A 17499-nucleotide genomic window follows, 5' to 3' on the forward strand; every position below is an offset into this window, starting at 1 on the left:
TCGTTTATTGAACTACATGAGCATTTACTAAACACATCACGTGCACCCAGTACCATCCTCGAGACCTGGTTTTCTGCCTTGATTCTATTCTCATCCATGGCAGGACTGGAGATTACAACCAAAGCAAACTCTGACCTTGACTTTGCCTTTAATCTGCGCTTTCAGCATGCAGGGCTTTCCCTCTCTCTGTCCAAACTTCACCCATTCTTAATAATTAATTTCATCTGCACAGCACCTGAAAAACCATTGTCGTTGCTGTGATCTGGCTTATTCCTTACAACTCTATGCATCGGGCATTATCTCCACTGTTCAGTGAAGCAGAGGAGATAAAGGGAGAAGTTCCCAACTCCAAAAGTCTCACAGCCACACCTTTGCTCCCTCCTTTTAGTCCAGGGTCCGCAGGCTTTTTGTGTGAAGGTCCTATGGTAAATGCGTTCAGCTTTGCCAGCCATATAGTCCGTCCCCATTCTGGCCTTTGCAGCAAAAGCAGCCACACTGAACACGAAACCGAACAGGTGTGGCTATGGGGCTGGGACTTCCTGCCGGGCACTGGCGCTGCTGGCTCCCCCGCTCTGTGCGTAGCCTGCGTAGGACCTAATGACTTATTGGGGGGCGGGGGTCACCCCTAAGAAACCTAGCATTGTGGAAGGACAAACTTTCAGGAATGCTCCCTTGCACACGACAAGCCTTCCAATCACCCACACAGGACTCTGTTACAGAAAGTATGAATAACTAAGCTGATCGATTTGCCCCACTTCACCAGAAAGCCTCCCTCCACATCCCACATCAGGACTCTTCTCCTCCTCTGGAGTTCCTGCTCCAATATCCCAGGGGCTTAGGAAACCCAATCCTAGTTCTCTGTTGCTATTACTGCTCTCTTGTCTCAAATCCATGTTCCATTTCCCACCAGCGAGCACTCATCCACCCCCTTAAATTCCACAGCGTCTGCAGGTAACACATGCTCACACAGCTACCATTTCCAAAGCACCCCTATTCTTGGGCACCCCAACTGGCAGGGAATGAGGGGGTTCCCAGGCTCTGCCAAATGTTACAGAATCATCCCTCTTTCTCTCCACCCTGCCGTCTCCCGATGCCACCCTCCTCTCTATGACCTGGCCCCAGAACAAGTGACAATTCTTTCAAGTCCTTTCAGGAGAAAAAGCAATCCCCTTCCTCCATTACTGCTGTGAGTGCTCTGCCCACCACCATCTCATCTTCTTCAGCTATTTTATTCTGCAACAGAAACAGTGAAGTGGCTAAGCCCACGGAGTCTGCTTTGCAAAGACAGGTAATGCATCTTCTCTCCCACCCCCTCTTACAGAAACTGCTAATGGTTTAAGCCCCACCTAAGAATGTGTTCTGTTATTATGGAAAAAGTGACCTCCCAAAGTTTCATCCAGAGCTTTGGGTTGATGACTTCACTTAGGAAATGATACTTATCAGCCTTTGATTATAAAAGGATGGGCCCAGGGCATGATTTGGTGTGAGGATGCCCCGGGATGAGAGGAAAAGGAAACTTAACAACAGCCTAATAAGCAGATGGGCTCCCTGGGGTTAGGTCATCCTATTGTGAACCAGTGTTTGACTTTCACTGGATTCGTCCCAGTAAATAAGGTTTGGATTGGATGGGGAGGAGGGGGAAGCAGGGACGACAGGCTGCACCATAGAAAAGAGGGGTCTGGCACCCAAGGATACATATGGCTACAAGAATGACGGCCACAATAACGGGACCCACCGTTGTTCTATTAGTCCCAGTGTTTGTGAAGTTTGTCACCTGAGCATTGGTCTTAGGAAATAAGAGCCCAATTATATTCAGGAAGATATCGGGTCCTTGTTGGGATGTCCTGAATTCACACATACATACAGTAGGGCAGAGGAGCTATGGCAATTGTTTTTGAAGACCTCACCTCTTTATATTCTCGTTATTGTCAAATATTATATTACTCTTTCAAAAGAAACAGAGGCGAGAAGAAAGCAAAGTTGTCACTGGTAGGAAATGGTAACTGTTTGAATTGCTGGGTTTTTTTTTTTCAGATTTAAATGTGTGCTATTTTCCCCCCAGGTAGTCACCATACTTATCCCTAGGATCCATGTTCAGGTGGAAAGAAAAGCATCTTTGAACAGTCAGAGCAGTACAAATCAGTGACCCCAATTCTTCCCAATGGAACTAGGATGTTTCGTAAGGCTACAAAGTTGTTCAGAGTACACTATATCCAGTATGTGTGTGCCCCAGTGTAACCTGAACTCATGGATAAGAATATTACATTATTTCTTTTATCTATTCCATGTATGTTATTCAATTAGGCAGTTAACATACATTTCATAAAATCAATTGTGACTTATTTAAGTTAAAATCAAGTTTTACCTTAGTACAATTTTGAAAATACTTCAGATTTTCTATATGCTGATCACAAACATAAAATTATTTTCTAGTCACTGAACCAATTTATTTTTAGGAGCAAATGCCTCATTGTTTCTTTTCTTTTTTTTTTTTTTTTAAGTTTGATCCTTATGCCTAATTAAATTTGTTGAACTTTGCTGAACTTTTATGGATGATTCTTACTTATTCGCAAAAATCCAAATAAATCTGATACATCTATATACAAGGAAGAAAAATACCATGTCTTTTACCATACTACACACTTATTATAACATACATTTAGCAACATATATTGCATTGTTCGTAATTGGGGAAAGGGGAAAACATGTCGTATTTTCATAACTAATTTTGAAAATGGGTAAAATTATATCTTACACCACTTTAATCTTCGTTAATTTTAGTACTATAATAAATCTTTTAAGATTCATTTCATGACAGTCTCTCTACAGTCATCATTACACTCCTCAAAATGCATGATGCTTTATTGGAATCGAAGCAATTAAGTCAAACTGTTTCTGAGGGAAAGTAAATCCAATTGGGCCAGTTTGATGAAGAACGCGGGCTCTGTGGATTGGGTGACATGACAAACATTTGTCATACTTGGCAGCCTCACCTTGAATGAGCTGTATCATAAGCTGCCACGTTGTGGCAAAAACAAAATGGAATCACCTAACAACAACAAAAAGCATTTTATCCGAAACTTCATGAAAACGAAAAAATGTTTCGGTTTTCCCCAAAGTTTGAGTCTATCAGGTTAAACATGGTACATCTCACTGAGGGGAAACGGTCCACTTCAATGTCATTTGATGTCCTGGTAAACCCTGTTTGGTAGATTCCTCAGAAACTATTTAAAAAAAAAAAAAACCCGAAGGAATAAAGGTAAACAAATGCTCTGGCAAGTCAGTGGGTTTTCAATTCTTTGCTTTCAATAAAATTGGAGGGCCTGAGTGAATAATGAGCTCCCAGGTCATCAGATCTTATTTTTCGAGATGAAGAACTGACATGGCACCAAACTGCATCCCCAGGCCCAGCGCCTGTCTGAGAGGAACAGCGTTTCCGAGGGCGCACCGCCATGACAACCAGAAACGGGGACACGGATGCGCCGCCCTTCCCCTTCCAGAGCGACGCCATGTGCATACGCAGGCTGTGAAGTTCAGAACGCAATGAGAGCCATTGCATCGCGGTGCCTTTTTCCATTGAATTTTACCTTCTGCTTAATAGTTATGAATATCGGTCGTATTTATTTTGCTTTGATCGTGTACTGATACTGTAAAGGTGACAGCCCCCAATCAGGCGGTTTTCTTTCTCGGTAACGCTCAGCAATTTAGTTCATCGCTCTGGGCCTCAAGTTTCCTGCTTTGCGCCTTGAGGGGGTGGTAGGGCCTCGCGTGGCCCGGGTGCCAAGACTGAACGGGTTAACGCAATGGAAGCTCTCGGCGCCGAGCGCGGCGCACGGTGCGCGCCATGCCGGCGCGACCTGCCGTGGTGACGGGAATCAAAGGCCAAACCCTGCAAACTGGCCGCCTGCGGGTCCGTCTTCACGGGCAGGAGAGCGCGGCTGGAGGGGCCGGTCCCAGCCCGCTGGCACTTAGGAGCGGAACACGGGATGGGCCCCAGGACAGAGGGGACGGGGCGGGGACGGGATCGGAGGCCCCGGGCGCTGCCTGCTTGCAGGAAAACGGGCCCGGGTCGTGAGAGCGCGGTTGGGGGAAGCGTTCACAATAAGCACTGCCGCGTACGGATCGCGCCCTAAATGTCTGTGGATCTCCACTGCCCCGTGGGACGGGAGCCCGTGCGTGAGGCCCAAATGCCACCGCCGGCCCGGGGCCCGGGAGTGGCGCGGATCGAACGCCGGCCCGCCGCGGACTCCCAGCCCCGGACCTCGCGGCCCGCTCGGCCTTCCCGCCGCTGCCCGGGACGCGGCCCAGCCCCCCGCGCGCGCGCCTGCGCAGACGGCGGCCGGAAATGGCCCCTCGCGGCTTCCGTGGTCAGACCTTCGCTGCTGTTGTCACAGCCTGTTCCTCCTTGGCCCCGGGTTCCCTTTCACTTCCGGGGTTGCTCGGGATCCGCTGGTTCCGTCACAACATCCCGTTGGCCTCCCTCAGGCGGCGGGACCGCTGCGGCCGCCGCCTCTCCCGAGCGCCCGCTCGCCCGGGCCCGCACCCTCGCCGGCCCAGGCCGCCATGGCCACCAACCCGCAGCCGCAGCCGCCGCCTCCTGCACCGCCGCCGCCGCCGCCGCAGCCGCAGCCCCCGCCGCCGCCGCCGGGCCCCGGGGCTGGCCCGGGCTCGGGCGGGACGGGCGGCGCCGGCGCCGGCGCGGGGGACCCGCAGCTCGTGGCCATGATCGTGAACCACCTCAAGAGCCAGGGGCTCTTCGACCAGTTCCGCAGGGACTGCCTGGCCGACGTGGACACTAAGGTGCGGGGCGCGCGGGGCCGCGGGAGGCTGCCGCGCTTGTGGAGGGGCTGCGCCGCTGCCTCCCCAGGCGGGGCCGCTGCGCGCGGTACTGTGCGGCCGCGTCCTGCTGGGGCTGCGGCCCCGTGCGCGGCGCCCATTCATTCGCCCGCTGACCCTCGGCGCCGAGCCCCGGCCGTGCCGCCTGGGCGCTGGGAAGGACGCCGGCGCCGTGCCGGCGGAGATGCGCGGGGAGCACCCGCCGCGCGTCCCTCTCGGGCTCACTGCGCCTCGCGGTTTACTGGGGGTCCGCTCTCCTGCGGCCAGGAGTTTCGGGCGGGAGGCGCCGCGTCCTTGTCCCTCGGAGGAGCGAAGGGCCGCGTCGTGTGCAGCGCGGATTGCCGGATGCGGGCCGGGGCCGCAGGGGAAGGCGGGAGCGCGGGGCAGCGAGAAGGCGCTGGGTGAGCAGATCGGGACTTCGGTGCGGACCAGCGGCCGGGGGAGGTGACTTAGGCCGAGTCCCCTCTCCGACGTGAGAGCGGGGTGGGGGGCGGGGGCGAGCCGGCCCGGTCCGCGGAGGGAAGATGGAGGGCGGGTGGCAGCGGCCGGTGCAGTGGAGGGGAGTCCGGGAACCCGAGCGCAGGTCAGGCGTCCGAAAGGCTGGGGGCTGCCCGGGGGGAGGGGCTTGGGGCCGAGGGTCAAAGTGGAGGCACCCGGTCCGCGCTCCCGGCGGCGCAGAGCGCGAGCGGAGGGCGCCGGGGAGGCGGGTGGGCAGCCGGGCGGGGCTGGGCTCCCGGACGCCGGCGGAGCAGGGGCCTTCCGCGGGGGGTCACCGGGAAACTTGCTTTGGGGTGGGTTCGGTCCGGCTGCGCGCTTTCGGTGGGGTGGGGGCCTCATCACGGGCTGCGCTGCTCCGAGCGGCCTCACTGCTCCGAGAAAAGAGCGTGTGCGGGGCCCACCCCGCTTCCCCGCGACCTCGTGTCCACAGCCTTGGGGGGGAGCTGCCTGCAGTTGCGCTGCGTCCTCTGGGGAACCCCGGGTGGAAATCTGGGACCCTTTTCCTTCTAAGAACGCTGGCCCCCCGTGCAGACCAGCGTGCAGCGTGCCCTTTCGCGGCAGTGGGTTTTTGCACCCCCGAGAATTCCAGTTACTTGGGGTGCAGCTGGTTATTTGTATCCTGCAAGGAGAGCGCTCACGCTGCTCTTCGGGGGAACCTCGGATCTGTTACTGTGTGTGCGAGCTGAAATTGTCACCATGTGGTCGGGGTGACCAGACGTAAGGCGTTCTCTTCGCTCCATCCGCACGAAATGTCACTGTTCTGTGTCTGATATTTCTGCCAGGGCCTCTGAAAGCGAAGCCTTAAATCCTTTCTCGGGGAGAAGGAGAGCAGCACAGTTTCCTAGTCTACTGGAATCTAGGACCTTCCCCTCAAGAAAAATGCACATACAAATATTAAAATGCCGTTTTTACAGTTCGGAAATGGTCGACTACTGGCAATTTCATGTGGCTCAACCTCGTAGGCAGTTTTACAGAGTGTTCGGGGACCGCAGAATAAGGTCCCCTGTTTTAATGCTTGATGTTGAAAAGATCAGAACTGAAATGGTACCCACTCCCAACAGAGTATGTCTTCTGTTCTCTCTCTCTCCTTCAAAAATAAAAAGTTTGAAAGTCTCAAAATACATATAAAAATCAAAGTTTTTTTATATGACCTTAACATTCCTATCGATGTGGCTAGCGGGCCAAAGTAGAAATAAGAGTTCCTCTTCAGGCAGAGGAGCATCACTCCAGTGGAATCCTGGGGCCTCTTCTGTTAAGAACACCCCCGAGTTTAGACCACTTGTGGCACGGTGCTTTTGGTAATTGAACCCTGAAGCCTGACGTTGCCGACCCACAGGTATGTCGTATGTAGAGCTGAGGCAGTAACTGGATTGTCAGTCGCATGCATAGTTAAGAATCGAGACACTTGACACCTCCCAGATGCTGTCCAAGAGCTGCGCTGCCGTCCAGCCTGGTGTCCCAAAGGCAAACATGAGAAGTTCCAAAGTCTGCTGCCACTCCAGAAGACCAGAGAACCCCTCAGACTGTTGTGGGTCATTGCCAGTCCAACCAAGAGGGAGATCTGGGGGTAGCAGACTGCGTCAGCCCTGCCCCCCAAAGAATGGGAGCCTTGAGCAGCCCCAGGACCCAGCTAATGCTGAGGCTCCTCTGCTCCAGACTCGGGGTTCCCGGATCCGGGAAGTAAACGCGGGGGTTGTTACAAAGCCATTCTCACGCCTTCGCACGGATCGATGGGCAACTGGAGAGTGTGAGGAGGGAGGGTGGGGTGGTCCGTCCTTCTGCCCTGGACAGGGAGCTTACCAAACAAGCAAACATGGCATCTCGCTCCCCAGGGAATAAAGGCCCATTTTGGGATACATTCTCAGGTGTAAATGACTCCTGGTCACTATGATTATTGTCTACTTTTTGTTCCTTAGCTTTGGAAGGGATATCAAAGATGAAAGTGGATACATTTATTTACCCAACAAATATTTATGATGTACTAGACACTGCTTTAGGGACCAGGGAGGGAGCAGTGAACAGAGTCCCTGTCGTTATGGAACTTACATCCCGGCAGGGAAAACCAGACAATAAATACGTGACAGGGCCTATGGAAGCAATAAAACGGGATGCGCCTGGAAGGGACTGATTCGTTCTGAGTAAATTCAGGGAAGATTTCAAATACGGTCCCACTTGAGCCACCACTGAAGGAGCTGCCAGAGCCCTGCCGCTCTCCGCTCTGAGCCGAATGTCCCAGGTAGAGGCCACAGCCACCGCAGAAGAAAGCCTGGGGCTGAAACTGCTGAGGAGAGGGTGACAGGAGCCCCCTCCCTCCCTGCACCGCTCGGCTGGCCTCCGGGCCATTGTAAGAGTTTACCTTTTACGGAGCCGTTGGCACGTGGTGTGCGCAAGAAGGCCATGCTCTGGCTTCCATTTTAGGTGTGTGGGCCACGTGTAACCGTTAATGGTGTCCCCCTCACGCTCGGGTTGGGACAATAAATTACATGCTTGCCCTGACTTTAAAAGAGCAGTAGCTGCTGTATGGAAAATAGACTTCAGGTGGGCAGCGTAGACGCGTGCAGAGGAGTGGCGGTGATCCAGCGGATGAGCGCGCCCTGGGCCGGACTGCAGACGGGAAGGGGTGGGTTTCTGGCTGCGGGCTGCCGGAATTTGCTAATGGTTTGAGTTTGCTCTGGAAGAAAAGGGGAGGAGTCGAGAATGACTCCAGGCTTCTGACCAGAGCACTGGACAAGGAAATAGAGACCAAGAAAGATTCCCAGAAGAGTAATGGAACCCTTCTGTTTTGAGTCTCCCCGCTCTTTATTGAAAGGAGAACTAGAAACAAGGAAAATAACCCGTTGTAGTTCAAATCCGAGCTGGTTAGGGGGCAGCGACGGGAGTGCTAAATGCATGGTGATGTTTTTAGCCTAATATTTCCGGTATGTGGGAATACTGGCCAGAAGAATTATGTCTTACAGTTTTGCTGAAAATCATCAAGAGAAAGGATTCGTTTTTTAGTTCACACTGGTTTTGGATAAATGGAGAGGAACATGAGAAATGATCGTGAGACTGTTTCTCGTAGGGTTGGTAATGGGGTTAGCGCAAGTCTGGAGACTGGAAGGGACAAGGGCATCCCCGAGGGGTGAGACCTTCCTGATCCCTTTAGGAGATGCTTACCCATCATCTCATCTAAGAGCCACATTTTAATTGCTTATCTATTAAGCAGTGTGATAAGCTTCCTGAGAACAAAGATCAAGGGAGTGGAAGGAGCAGCTTATGCTTCAGTGGGGAGGTAAATCCCCCCCCCTTCCCAAAATACACTGCAGTGCACAGTGGAGAAGGGCTTTGTGATCCCACCCTTGGGTGCCAGGACGGCTGCACAGATTAGGGTGAGCTCCGCAGTGAGAGGTTTGCCAGATGGACAAGTAGTGGGAGTGGCAGGCGCAGAAGATCAAAGGCTTGAGAGCTTACTGCTCCAGGGCAAGGAGCACACGGCAGAAGATGAGGCTGTACAGTTCTGTTTCACATCATTTGGAGACACTCAAATCCATCTGCGTTCAAAGCCACTTAAGAGAAAGATACGAAGAATGTGCGTGATGGGGGACAGCTAGGAACGGAGTGTGCAGTCCTGCTTGAGTGGCCAAGCGTTCCTTCTAGGCAGTGGCCTTTTAAGAAGAGATGACATAATATGTGTCCCCTGTCCTGCTTCCCTTATGTCAGAGGTCGTCGGCCTCAACAGTGCTGGCATTTTGAGGTGCATGGTTTTTTGTTGGGGGGGGGGTCCACTGTGCGTTGTAGGGTGTTCGGCAGCATCCCTGCCCACTGCCCACGGGATGCTAGTAGTGGCTCCCCTCGTTTATCCCCAGACACTGCCAGCTGTCCCCTGGAGTGGGAGTGGGGGCCGTCGCTCCGGCTGAGAGCCGCTGCCTGACATCAGATGTCATGCCTGGCTCCAGGGCAGCCCCCCTCCATAACTTCTCCTGGATCCAGGCCTTTCAGCCCATTTCTGCCACCCCATACGGACCTTCGTCACTCTGTCGCCTGCTTTGCTAAGTGCACTTTGTGTCCCTTTACTCTTTCACTGTAAGATGAATCATCGGAAAGCTCAGCCATCACGGGTCACTCTGCTCATGTGTGGCTTACATTCTCTGTCCCAGAATTCCAAACTAATCCAGGGCCCCACCTCCCTCCCCTGGCTCCGTGCTCTGTCTCCAGCCTCGCTTCTCCGCTTCTTCTCTAACCAAATCGGACTTAGCAGTTGGGGGGAAGGGGGTGGCAAGTGGTCCCAACCCCACGTTTTCTTGTCCACTTGCTGTTTGCACATCCTGTTGTCCGTGCCTGCCAGGTGACCTCCCAGTCCCACCTGCATTGTGAAACCTTGGAGGTCCCGCCCCCATGCCACATTCTCAGTGAAGGCTTGTTTCTCTTCGCTCCAAGTCCTCACAGTAACATTTATTGGTGTCTTATTTTCTTCTCCCTTGTCTACAGCGAGAGGTATGTCTCTGTTCTTTGTGTTCCTCCTGTCGTCACACATGAGCTGTGGAACTTTGTTGCCACATTGATGCGGCTCGTCTAAGAAATGTCCCTACTGTTGAAGAGACTCAGATCCTGAGAACGGCAGTGTTCTTTGTACAACATTGGAGAGTTTCAGCTTCTGTCTTCTTTTTCTTTCTAGCCTGCTTATCAAAATCTGAGACAACGGGTTGACAACTTTGTTGCGAACCACTTAGCAACTCATACGTGGAGCCCTCACCTCAATAAGAACCAGCTGAGAAATAATATCAGACAACAAGTACTCAAGTAAGTGTCCGAGTCCGGGAGGTCCCAGGCGGGCTTGCAGATGGCGCGGCCTGCTTTGCCTGAAAGCAGGGACATGGCGCAGAAGTTTGTTCCTCTCAGACGAAGTTTGTGAACTTTGACTCCTCCATACTGTGATATAGTGTGATTTCTTTTCTTTTTTCCGAAGGCTTTACTCACTTCGCAGCTCCTTAATGAATTCTAGCAGCCTGGTTTTTCTGTAGCCCTTTGGAAATATTGAAGGAAGGGAATGACAATGTGCTTTTAAAAAAAGTCCTTGATATAATATTAATAGCTGGTAAATGCCAGAATATCCTGTATGGTTTAAATTCACAACCTTTTTTTTTTTTTTTTGGTGGGGGAGGGGTCCTAAAAGAGTAAGCTTTATAATTATGTTGCAAATAGAGGCATTAGAGATCGCTGAAATTAAAATATTTGTTTCTGATTTTTGAGGCCGTGTCTTCTATCTTCTAGTACGGCCTGCCCCCCTCCCTCGCCCCAGTTTTCTCTCTTGCATTTTATTCTGATTTTAACTCTACATTTTAGTCATGATATTGGGGGGGGGGGGTGCATGTGGACGTTTTTTGGATGAACATAAGATAAAGAGCATGAGAAGAGCGGAAATGTTTATAGGGACCCAAAAGTCATATTATTCCCCAAAAAGCAGATTTACAACATTATTACTATATTATCTTGTCCTTAAACATAAATATTTGCCGAGACAAGAAGATGCAGCCTTCTGTCCCTGCTTCAGTCCCCCCACAAAGACGACTAAGCTATCTAAGGAGCACCTGCTCTTCCTGCCTTGACAAATGTTTACATTCAAGCACATCTTTTAGAATGAAAGCCTGCTGTACAACAGTGCAGTCTGTTTTGCACCTGCCACCTGTGAGTTTCCTCTTGTCCCGTGGGAGCCTCGCCAGTCTGCCCAGGGTGCTCCTTCAGTGAGAGTTCTCAGCCCCAGGAAGCCCCACAAATGCTGCTCCCCCTCCGCCTCAAAGACCCATGTAACTGCAGGTGACACTAGGAACCGGGAGCCTGGGGGCTCACACGGTCTCCTGGTGAAGAAGAGAAGGGGGAAATTTAACAATAACTCTGCTGTCTGCCTTTTAGAGGGTGTTTGAGGAACGCGAACAGGGTCCTGGTGAGGTCACAGGTTGCCTTCCAGGGCGGCCTGGCAGTGCCTGCAGGGAGAAGTCAAAGGCCTTCCTGCAAAAGAAGAGGCTGGGGCGTCTGTCGGGTTAGCAGGCCTGGCCACTTGCTCCTCTCCGGGCCGTTAGGGGAACAGTAACCAGGACAGGTGGGAGGGGAGTGGGGCGGCGGGCTCAGCCACTGTGTCCCCTGCAGTCTGGAGCCCGGCTCCCTGCTGCCCCCCTTCCTCAGGGAGGACTTCGCTTTAAAAACACATTTGCATTCTTTGTGTTCCGGTGGAGACTTAAGTGGAAGAGCGGTTTCCTGGAATTGCATTCCCCCCCTCAGCGCTTAAAACCAGTGAAGTAGGGAAGCAGCCATTTATTCTGTTCTTTTACAGAAACTGACCTCAGGTCTGGCCTGTGTAAAACCCGGCCCTTACAATTCTCGTTGTGCCAACATGGGACACTGTTGTCACAGAATCGGCGCCTGGCGGGGGGTTGCAGCCCACTCCATACGGGGTCCCTGTGACTGTCCGGGAGTAATGCTGGAGCGCTCTGCCTGTGGGTGATGGGGGGCGGGGGGGAGCAGTCATCTCCTGGTAAATTAGTCAGTGTTCTTCCTGGGACGTGTGTAAGTTTTCTTCTAGCTGTGTTGCTTATCTTTAATGACCTCTGCTCGAATTTCGATTCTCTTAGTAAAGTTTTCTGTTCGTGATAATAACATTTTAAAGTTCCCTTAAAGAGACTGTTTAGTTGTGTCCACTATATACGATATACTGGCCTCTATAAATACAATTTCCAAGAGTTTTTCATACATACACTTTGAAGAGCACTCGGTTGAATCTACAGTTGCCATTTTTGTAGCACAAAAATAACATCAGCAGTTCTTGCTGTTCAGTTTAATAGCTAATCTGCAGGCTAAGTACGGGGAAAATCTTATTTTGCCTATGTATTCATTGTACAGCAAAACCTAAAAGTGCTAAATAGCTCAGAAATAATTCTCTTAACAGGATTTAAAAGGAAAACAAGATAACAGCTTTAACCAGAACAGTGCCAGCCACTAGCATTTTGGCCTTGTCCTTGAACTTGGAGTGCGGCTACTCTTCTGGGCAGCTGTCTCCAGTGAGCCCACTGAGAGTGGTGGGGTCATCGTGCGTGCCGGCCTCTAATGTCACTGGCCATCAGAGCTGACCACTCACTGTGAGACTGGACTCAAGTGGACGCGGGGCCAGAGTACAGGCAGGCAGACCGAAGCAGTCATTTTGCATGGGTGGGTTTTATTTTTTATTTTGTGCCTTAAAACATTTTTATGGTCGCTTGGCCTTGTTTCTTTTCCACCTGCTAAATTTAAAGACAGTTCTAAGATGTAGCGATGTTTGCAGGATTTGCTTTTTTTTTTTTTTTTTTATCTTAGAACTTTAAAAAGCAGGTTACCTACTTTGCACAGAATTGACTCATTTTTCTCTGTGGCCCACATAAGCAGCATCATAGTATAACAAGGCCGCCAGGTGCCTCAGGAAATGAAAGTCAGATTCACCCTCCACTCCAGACAGAGCTGCACTCAAAAACAGCGTTTCAGTTGTAAGGAGAGACTGCACCCGTTCTGCACAGAGATCCTGAGGCCTGGGAGCTGGAAAGGACCAGCAGGCTCCTCTAACACGACCCAGGGAACTTCTCAAGCTCTTTTTAGGAAGAAACAAGGTTTCAGTATGTTTCTTAAAATAAATGCACATCCTCTTCTTCAGCTCACGCGCCCGTGTGGTTTTCTGCACATTTGGGACTCAGCTGCCCTGTTTGCTCCCCCATCTCTCGCATGTGATATTTCTTTAAGCTCTTGTCTTCTGTGGAAATCGAGACTCAGCTCAGATGTCTTCCCCTTTGTGAGGCATTCCTCGTTATCTCGGATACACCGAGCGAGGCCTTCCTCCACGCCTTTCCTGCCGTGTGAGGTGTGTGCTGGTACCTGTCATCTTCTGTGGAATTGTTTGTTCCCGTCTCCTCACTTGAGTGGGGACCAGGTCTGATTCGTAGCAGCCCGGTGGCCAGCACAGTCCCTGCTGATGTACAAGACACTCGTGACATAATTGTTGAATGAATAAATCATGTGGTTTTTTCATAGCAAGAAGCTAATTTAAAAAAAGGCAGAAATCTTTACGTTTTATTTTTGTTCTAAAGTTTTCCTTTTGGTAAGTGATAAAATTACACTTTGTACATATCCTTCAGTTTTTCTGAAGACTCTAATACTTAAGAAAGACTTACATTTTTCTCTTTAAAAATAAAGGTGCAAAGCCCATTGATTTATTTTATACCCAGAACTCAGCTTTAGTGATTATTTGTTTCTCTATGCCTTGGGCCGGATCAGGGTAAAATAGCATCGTCTATAAGCCGAGGCTTTAGGTGGTGGACTTGTTTAGTTCTAAGGGTAGAGTTTTTTGTTTTTGTTTTTTTAAGATTTTATTTATTTATTTTTAGAGACAGGGGAAGGCCGGGAGAAGGAGGGGGAGAGAAACATTGATTGGTCGCCTCTCATACACATGCTGACTGGGGACCAAACCCACAACCCAGGCACGTGCCCTGACTGGGAGTCAAACCAGCGACCTTTTGCTTTGTGGGATATAATGCCCAGCCAGCCGAGCCACACCAGTCAGAGCCTAGTGGTGTTTTGTTTTGTTTCTGTTTGGGCTGCTTTAGTCGTTCTGTTGATGCAGTGGTAGAAGTCCAAGGACCTCCGTAGTGTGAAACTTGCTGTCCAGTTCCTGCTCCTTCTCTAACCAGATGAATGGGTTGGGGAACTCTTAAGTTTGGAGAGGCACAGTTTTATGTAAAAGTAGTTAATGCAAATGATATGAAATAATACATATATTTTTTTAACCTTTCTGTAAATTATCCTGTGTTTCAGATCAGGAATGTTGGAGTCTGGTATTGACCGAATTATTTCTCAGGTTGTGGATCCAAAGATCAACCACACGTTCAGACCTCAGGTGGAGAAAGCTGTGCACGAGTTTCTGGCCACGCTGAGTCACAAAGAGGAAGCAAGTGGGAGTGCGGCCCCCGAGGAGGAGAAGCCAGACCCTTCCACCCTTACACAAGGTGCCTTGCTTTTACCCTTGCTCAGTTCCAGTGCTTTTCTTCTTGAGCTGAGTATCAAGTTAAGGAAATTTGGTTTTTAAAATATCTCTCTACTTGGCCACGGTAGTGAAATCGTATTATATGTCACCCAAATTGTTCAACTGGCATAACATTTTTTCTTTCTTTAATACAGAAAAGTAGGCATTTTAATGATGTATTATTGGGAGTGTATGTGTGTTTCAAAAGTGAGAATAATTAAAATAATTAGAGAAGATATTATTTTCTTGGGAACTACACTGTTCTCAGGTTTGCATGGTGCCTAATAACTGTATTAGAAATTAGAGAATTAGTGTGCAGAGTACTAGCACTGGTATATGAAAATAAAGGCATATGAACGGTCTACTCAGCATATGCATCATAAAGATGACGGTGACATGTAGCATTGACTAAACCAAGGAGGCGGCCTTCTGCATAAACTTATTCTCAGACTTGTCTCTCCCTCAAAGGTGTCCCTGCTCCTGGGCCCAGTGCTAATGTAGCCAAGGATGCCATGTCCATCTTAGAAACCATAACTTCTCTCAACCAAGAAGCGACTGCTGCCAGGGCTTCCACGGAAGTGTCAAACGCTAAGACCAGCGAGAGAGTATCCAGAAAACTCCCGTCTCAGCCCAGCACCGACACCAGTGCTGAGAAGGAGAGGGCTTCGGAGGACGCAGCTGATAAAGACAAGCCTGCACCCGACATCGCGGGGGAAGGACAGGAACCAGCCCCTAAGTCTGAGGAAGTCAGTGAGCTCCCTTGTCTGGCCGAAGAAATTAAAAATCACACAAAAGAGAGTAATAGTTCAGTTCTGCTAAATAAAGATGTTCAGCAGGAAAGCAGTGACCAAAAAAATAAATTAGACAAAGGCGAAAAGAAACCAGACAGCAGTGAGAAAGGAGAAAGAAAGAAAGAAAAGAAGGAAAAGACTGAGAAGAAATTTGATCACGCAAAAAGGAGTGAAGATACACAAAAAGTCAAAGACGAAAAGCAAGCAAAGGATAAAGAAACAGAGCACACAAAAGTTCCTTCAGAAAAGAACAGCAATAAAGCTAAAACCACTGAAGGAACAAAAGAAGGTAAAAAAACCTGCAAAAATCTACAACAGTTTAAAGAACAAATAGTGTCTGTTGGGGGGGTATCAAATTTGCCTTCACATTTTAATAAATTTGATTCTTATATTTCAAAAGCCTGAGAACTTCCATCTACTTTGCTTTAAAAATGAGCAATAAACATTTGTGTATTTGTTTTCTAGACTAGTGTACAAATTCACAAAGTAAGTGGACAGAGACACTCTGGACCTTATAATTTAACTCTTATAATTTATTGTCATACATTATTTCAAGTAACTTAATTCATAGTTGTCTATCCTAATCTTTAAAACATTACACAGTAGATATATCAGTTACTTAAAATATGCTGTTGTTTCTGTCATTTACATCATAAGGTAATACTTTCATTTATTTTACTGGATAGTAGTTTGCCTTTGTATTTTCTGGTAACAGCTCTACCTTGTTTGATATTGGTTGCTAATGAGATTTTTATTTCTAAAATTGAAGTTCTTTGAAATGTATTTAAAGGAAAAGATCTTAAATGTAATTTGGAAATTAGGTGCTGATGTTCTTGTAACAAGATGATTTATTTTCTGTGTTTTATTGTCTTCTTGAAGATTGCTCTGTGATAGATTCTGATGTGGATGGACTTACAGACATTACAGTTAGCTCTGTCCATACAAGTGACCTCTCATCTTTTGAAGAAGACACTGAGGAGGAGGTTGTAATGTCTGATAGCATGGAAGAAGGAGAAATTACATCAGATGGTAAAGCATTTTACTTAATAATGCCTCTGTGAAGCTTCCCATCAAGCATTATTTGTATATTCAGATGGCTATATCGTGAAAGACAGTGTGGTATAGTGGCAAGAGCATGGGACTTGGTAGTTGGAAGATTTGTTTCTGAGTCCCAGCTCCAAGGTTTTCTGTCTGAGCAAGTTTGGTAAGTTACTAACCCTCAACAAGCCTTGGTTTTGCCCCTCTTACCTCCGCTCCCTAGGACTACTGTACAATTTAGATGAGATAATGTATATGAAGATTATGTGTGTGTGTGAGGTAGCACTGTCCACAAGGCTCCCCTCACTTCTGAGGCCAGTTGTGAGTTTGGGGTTTCCAAGACCACCCTCAGGTTTGGTAATTTGTTAAAAGGGCTCCCAGTACTCACTGAAATCTGTTAAACTCTCCATTAGCAGTTTATTACAGCTAAGGGGCCCGGATAGAAATCCGCCAGGGGAAGAGGTGTATAGGCCAGAGTCCAGGAACGTTCCAAACACAGCTTCCAGTTGCCCCTGTGGAGGACGGGCAGCGTTCCTTTCCCAGCGCTGACGTCTGACATGTGCACGGCAGTCGCCAACCAGGGAAGCTCACCTGAGTCTTCCCGTCCAGCATTTTTGTTGGCGTTCCACAATGGAGTCACAGTTGACTGCCCATGCGAGTGGTCTCGGGCTCCAGCCCCTCTGGAGGCCAAGCTCATGCTCCATGATCCAAAGCCCCCACCCTAAATTACAGTCTTAGATGATTTGGCTTGTCACAAGACCTTTAGGAGAACAAAAACACTCCTGCCAGGCCTAGTATTCCAGAGGCTTAAAGATGACCTCCCAGATGCCAAGGGCAATCACTGGACCTCTCTTTACTATACAGTTCATTTTTTCAGTCAACTCTTACTATGTACTTACTCTATTCCAGCCCCTGCGCTAAGGTATTACTCTGTTCTGTGTACCAATCCCTGTAATTCCCACAACAACCTTCACAAATAAGTTTAGGTGAAAAAATAGTCACTGAAGAGAAATGTCTTCTTATCCAGGGTCATGTAACTAGTGAGCATCAGTACCTATTTCAGACCTGAGTCTGGACTTCTAACAACACTGTACTACTCTTTACCACATGATTTAATTCTGTTTATGACTTTTTAAAAATCAGTAAGATTGTAGATAGATAGTATCGTGTAAATTTGATGCTGGCTTCCAGATAGAATACCTAGAGAGAAAAAGTAGAAGCTTTTAGTACTACAGATTTATTTCTAGCCTAACTAAAATTCTAATTCTAGAATCCTTTTTCAAAAGAATACTTTATTGATTATGCTATTATAGTTATCCC

The 17499-nt window shown here is 48.9% G+C and overlaps 1 protein-coding gene across 1 annotated transcript in view; it reads left to right on the forward strand.

Moving 5' to 3' along the window:
• Positions 1 to 4563: 4563 nt before the first annotated feature.
• BOD1L1 (biorientation of chromosomes in cell division 1 like 1) overlaps positions 4564 to 17499 on the forward strand; it is a 49812-nt gene continuing 36876 nt past the window's right edge. Inside the window, exons 1-5 of the mRNA XM_090267067.1 lie at positions 4564 to 4800; positions 9989 to 10113; positions 14143 to 14333; positions 14819 to 15430; positions 16021 to 16170. Coding sequence (XP_090123193.1) covers positions 4564 to 4800; positions 9989 to 10113; positions 14143 to 14333; positions 14819 to 15430; positions 16021 to 16170 — 1315 coding nt within the window. The remainder of the gene's footprint in view (positions 4801 to 9988; positions 10114 to 14142; positions 14334 to 14818; positions 15431 to 16020; positions 16171 to 17499) is intronic.

Source organism: Furipterus horrens, unplaced genomic scaffold, assembly GCF_987537825.1.
Source record: "Furipterus horrens unplaced genomic scaffold, mFurHor1.1.pri manual_scaffold_2, whole genome shotgun sequence".
NCBI lineage: Eukaryota > Metazoa > Chordata > Mammalia > Chiroptera > Furipteridae > Furipterus > Furipterus horrens.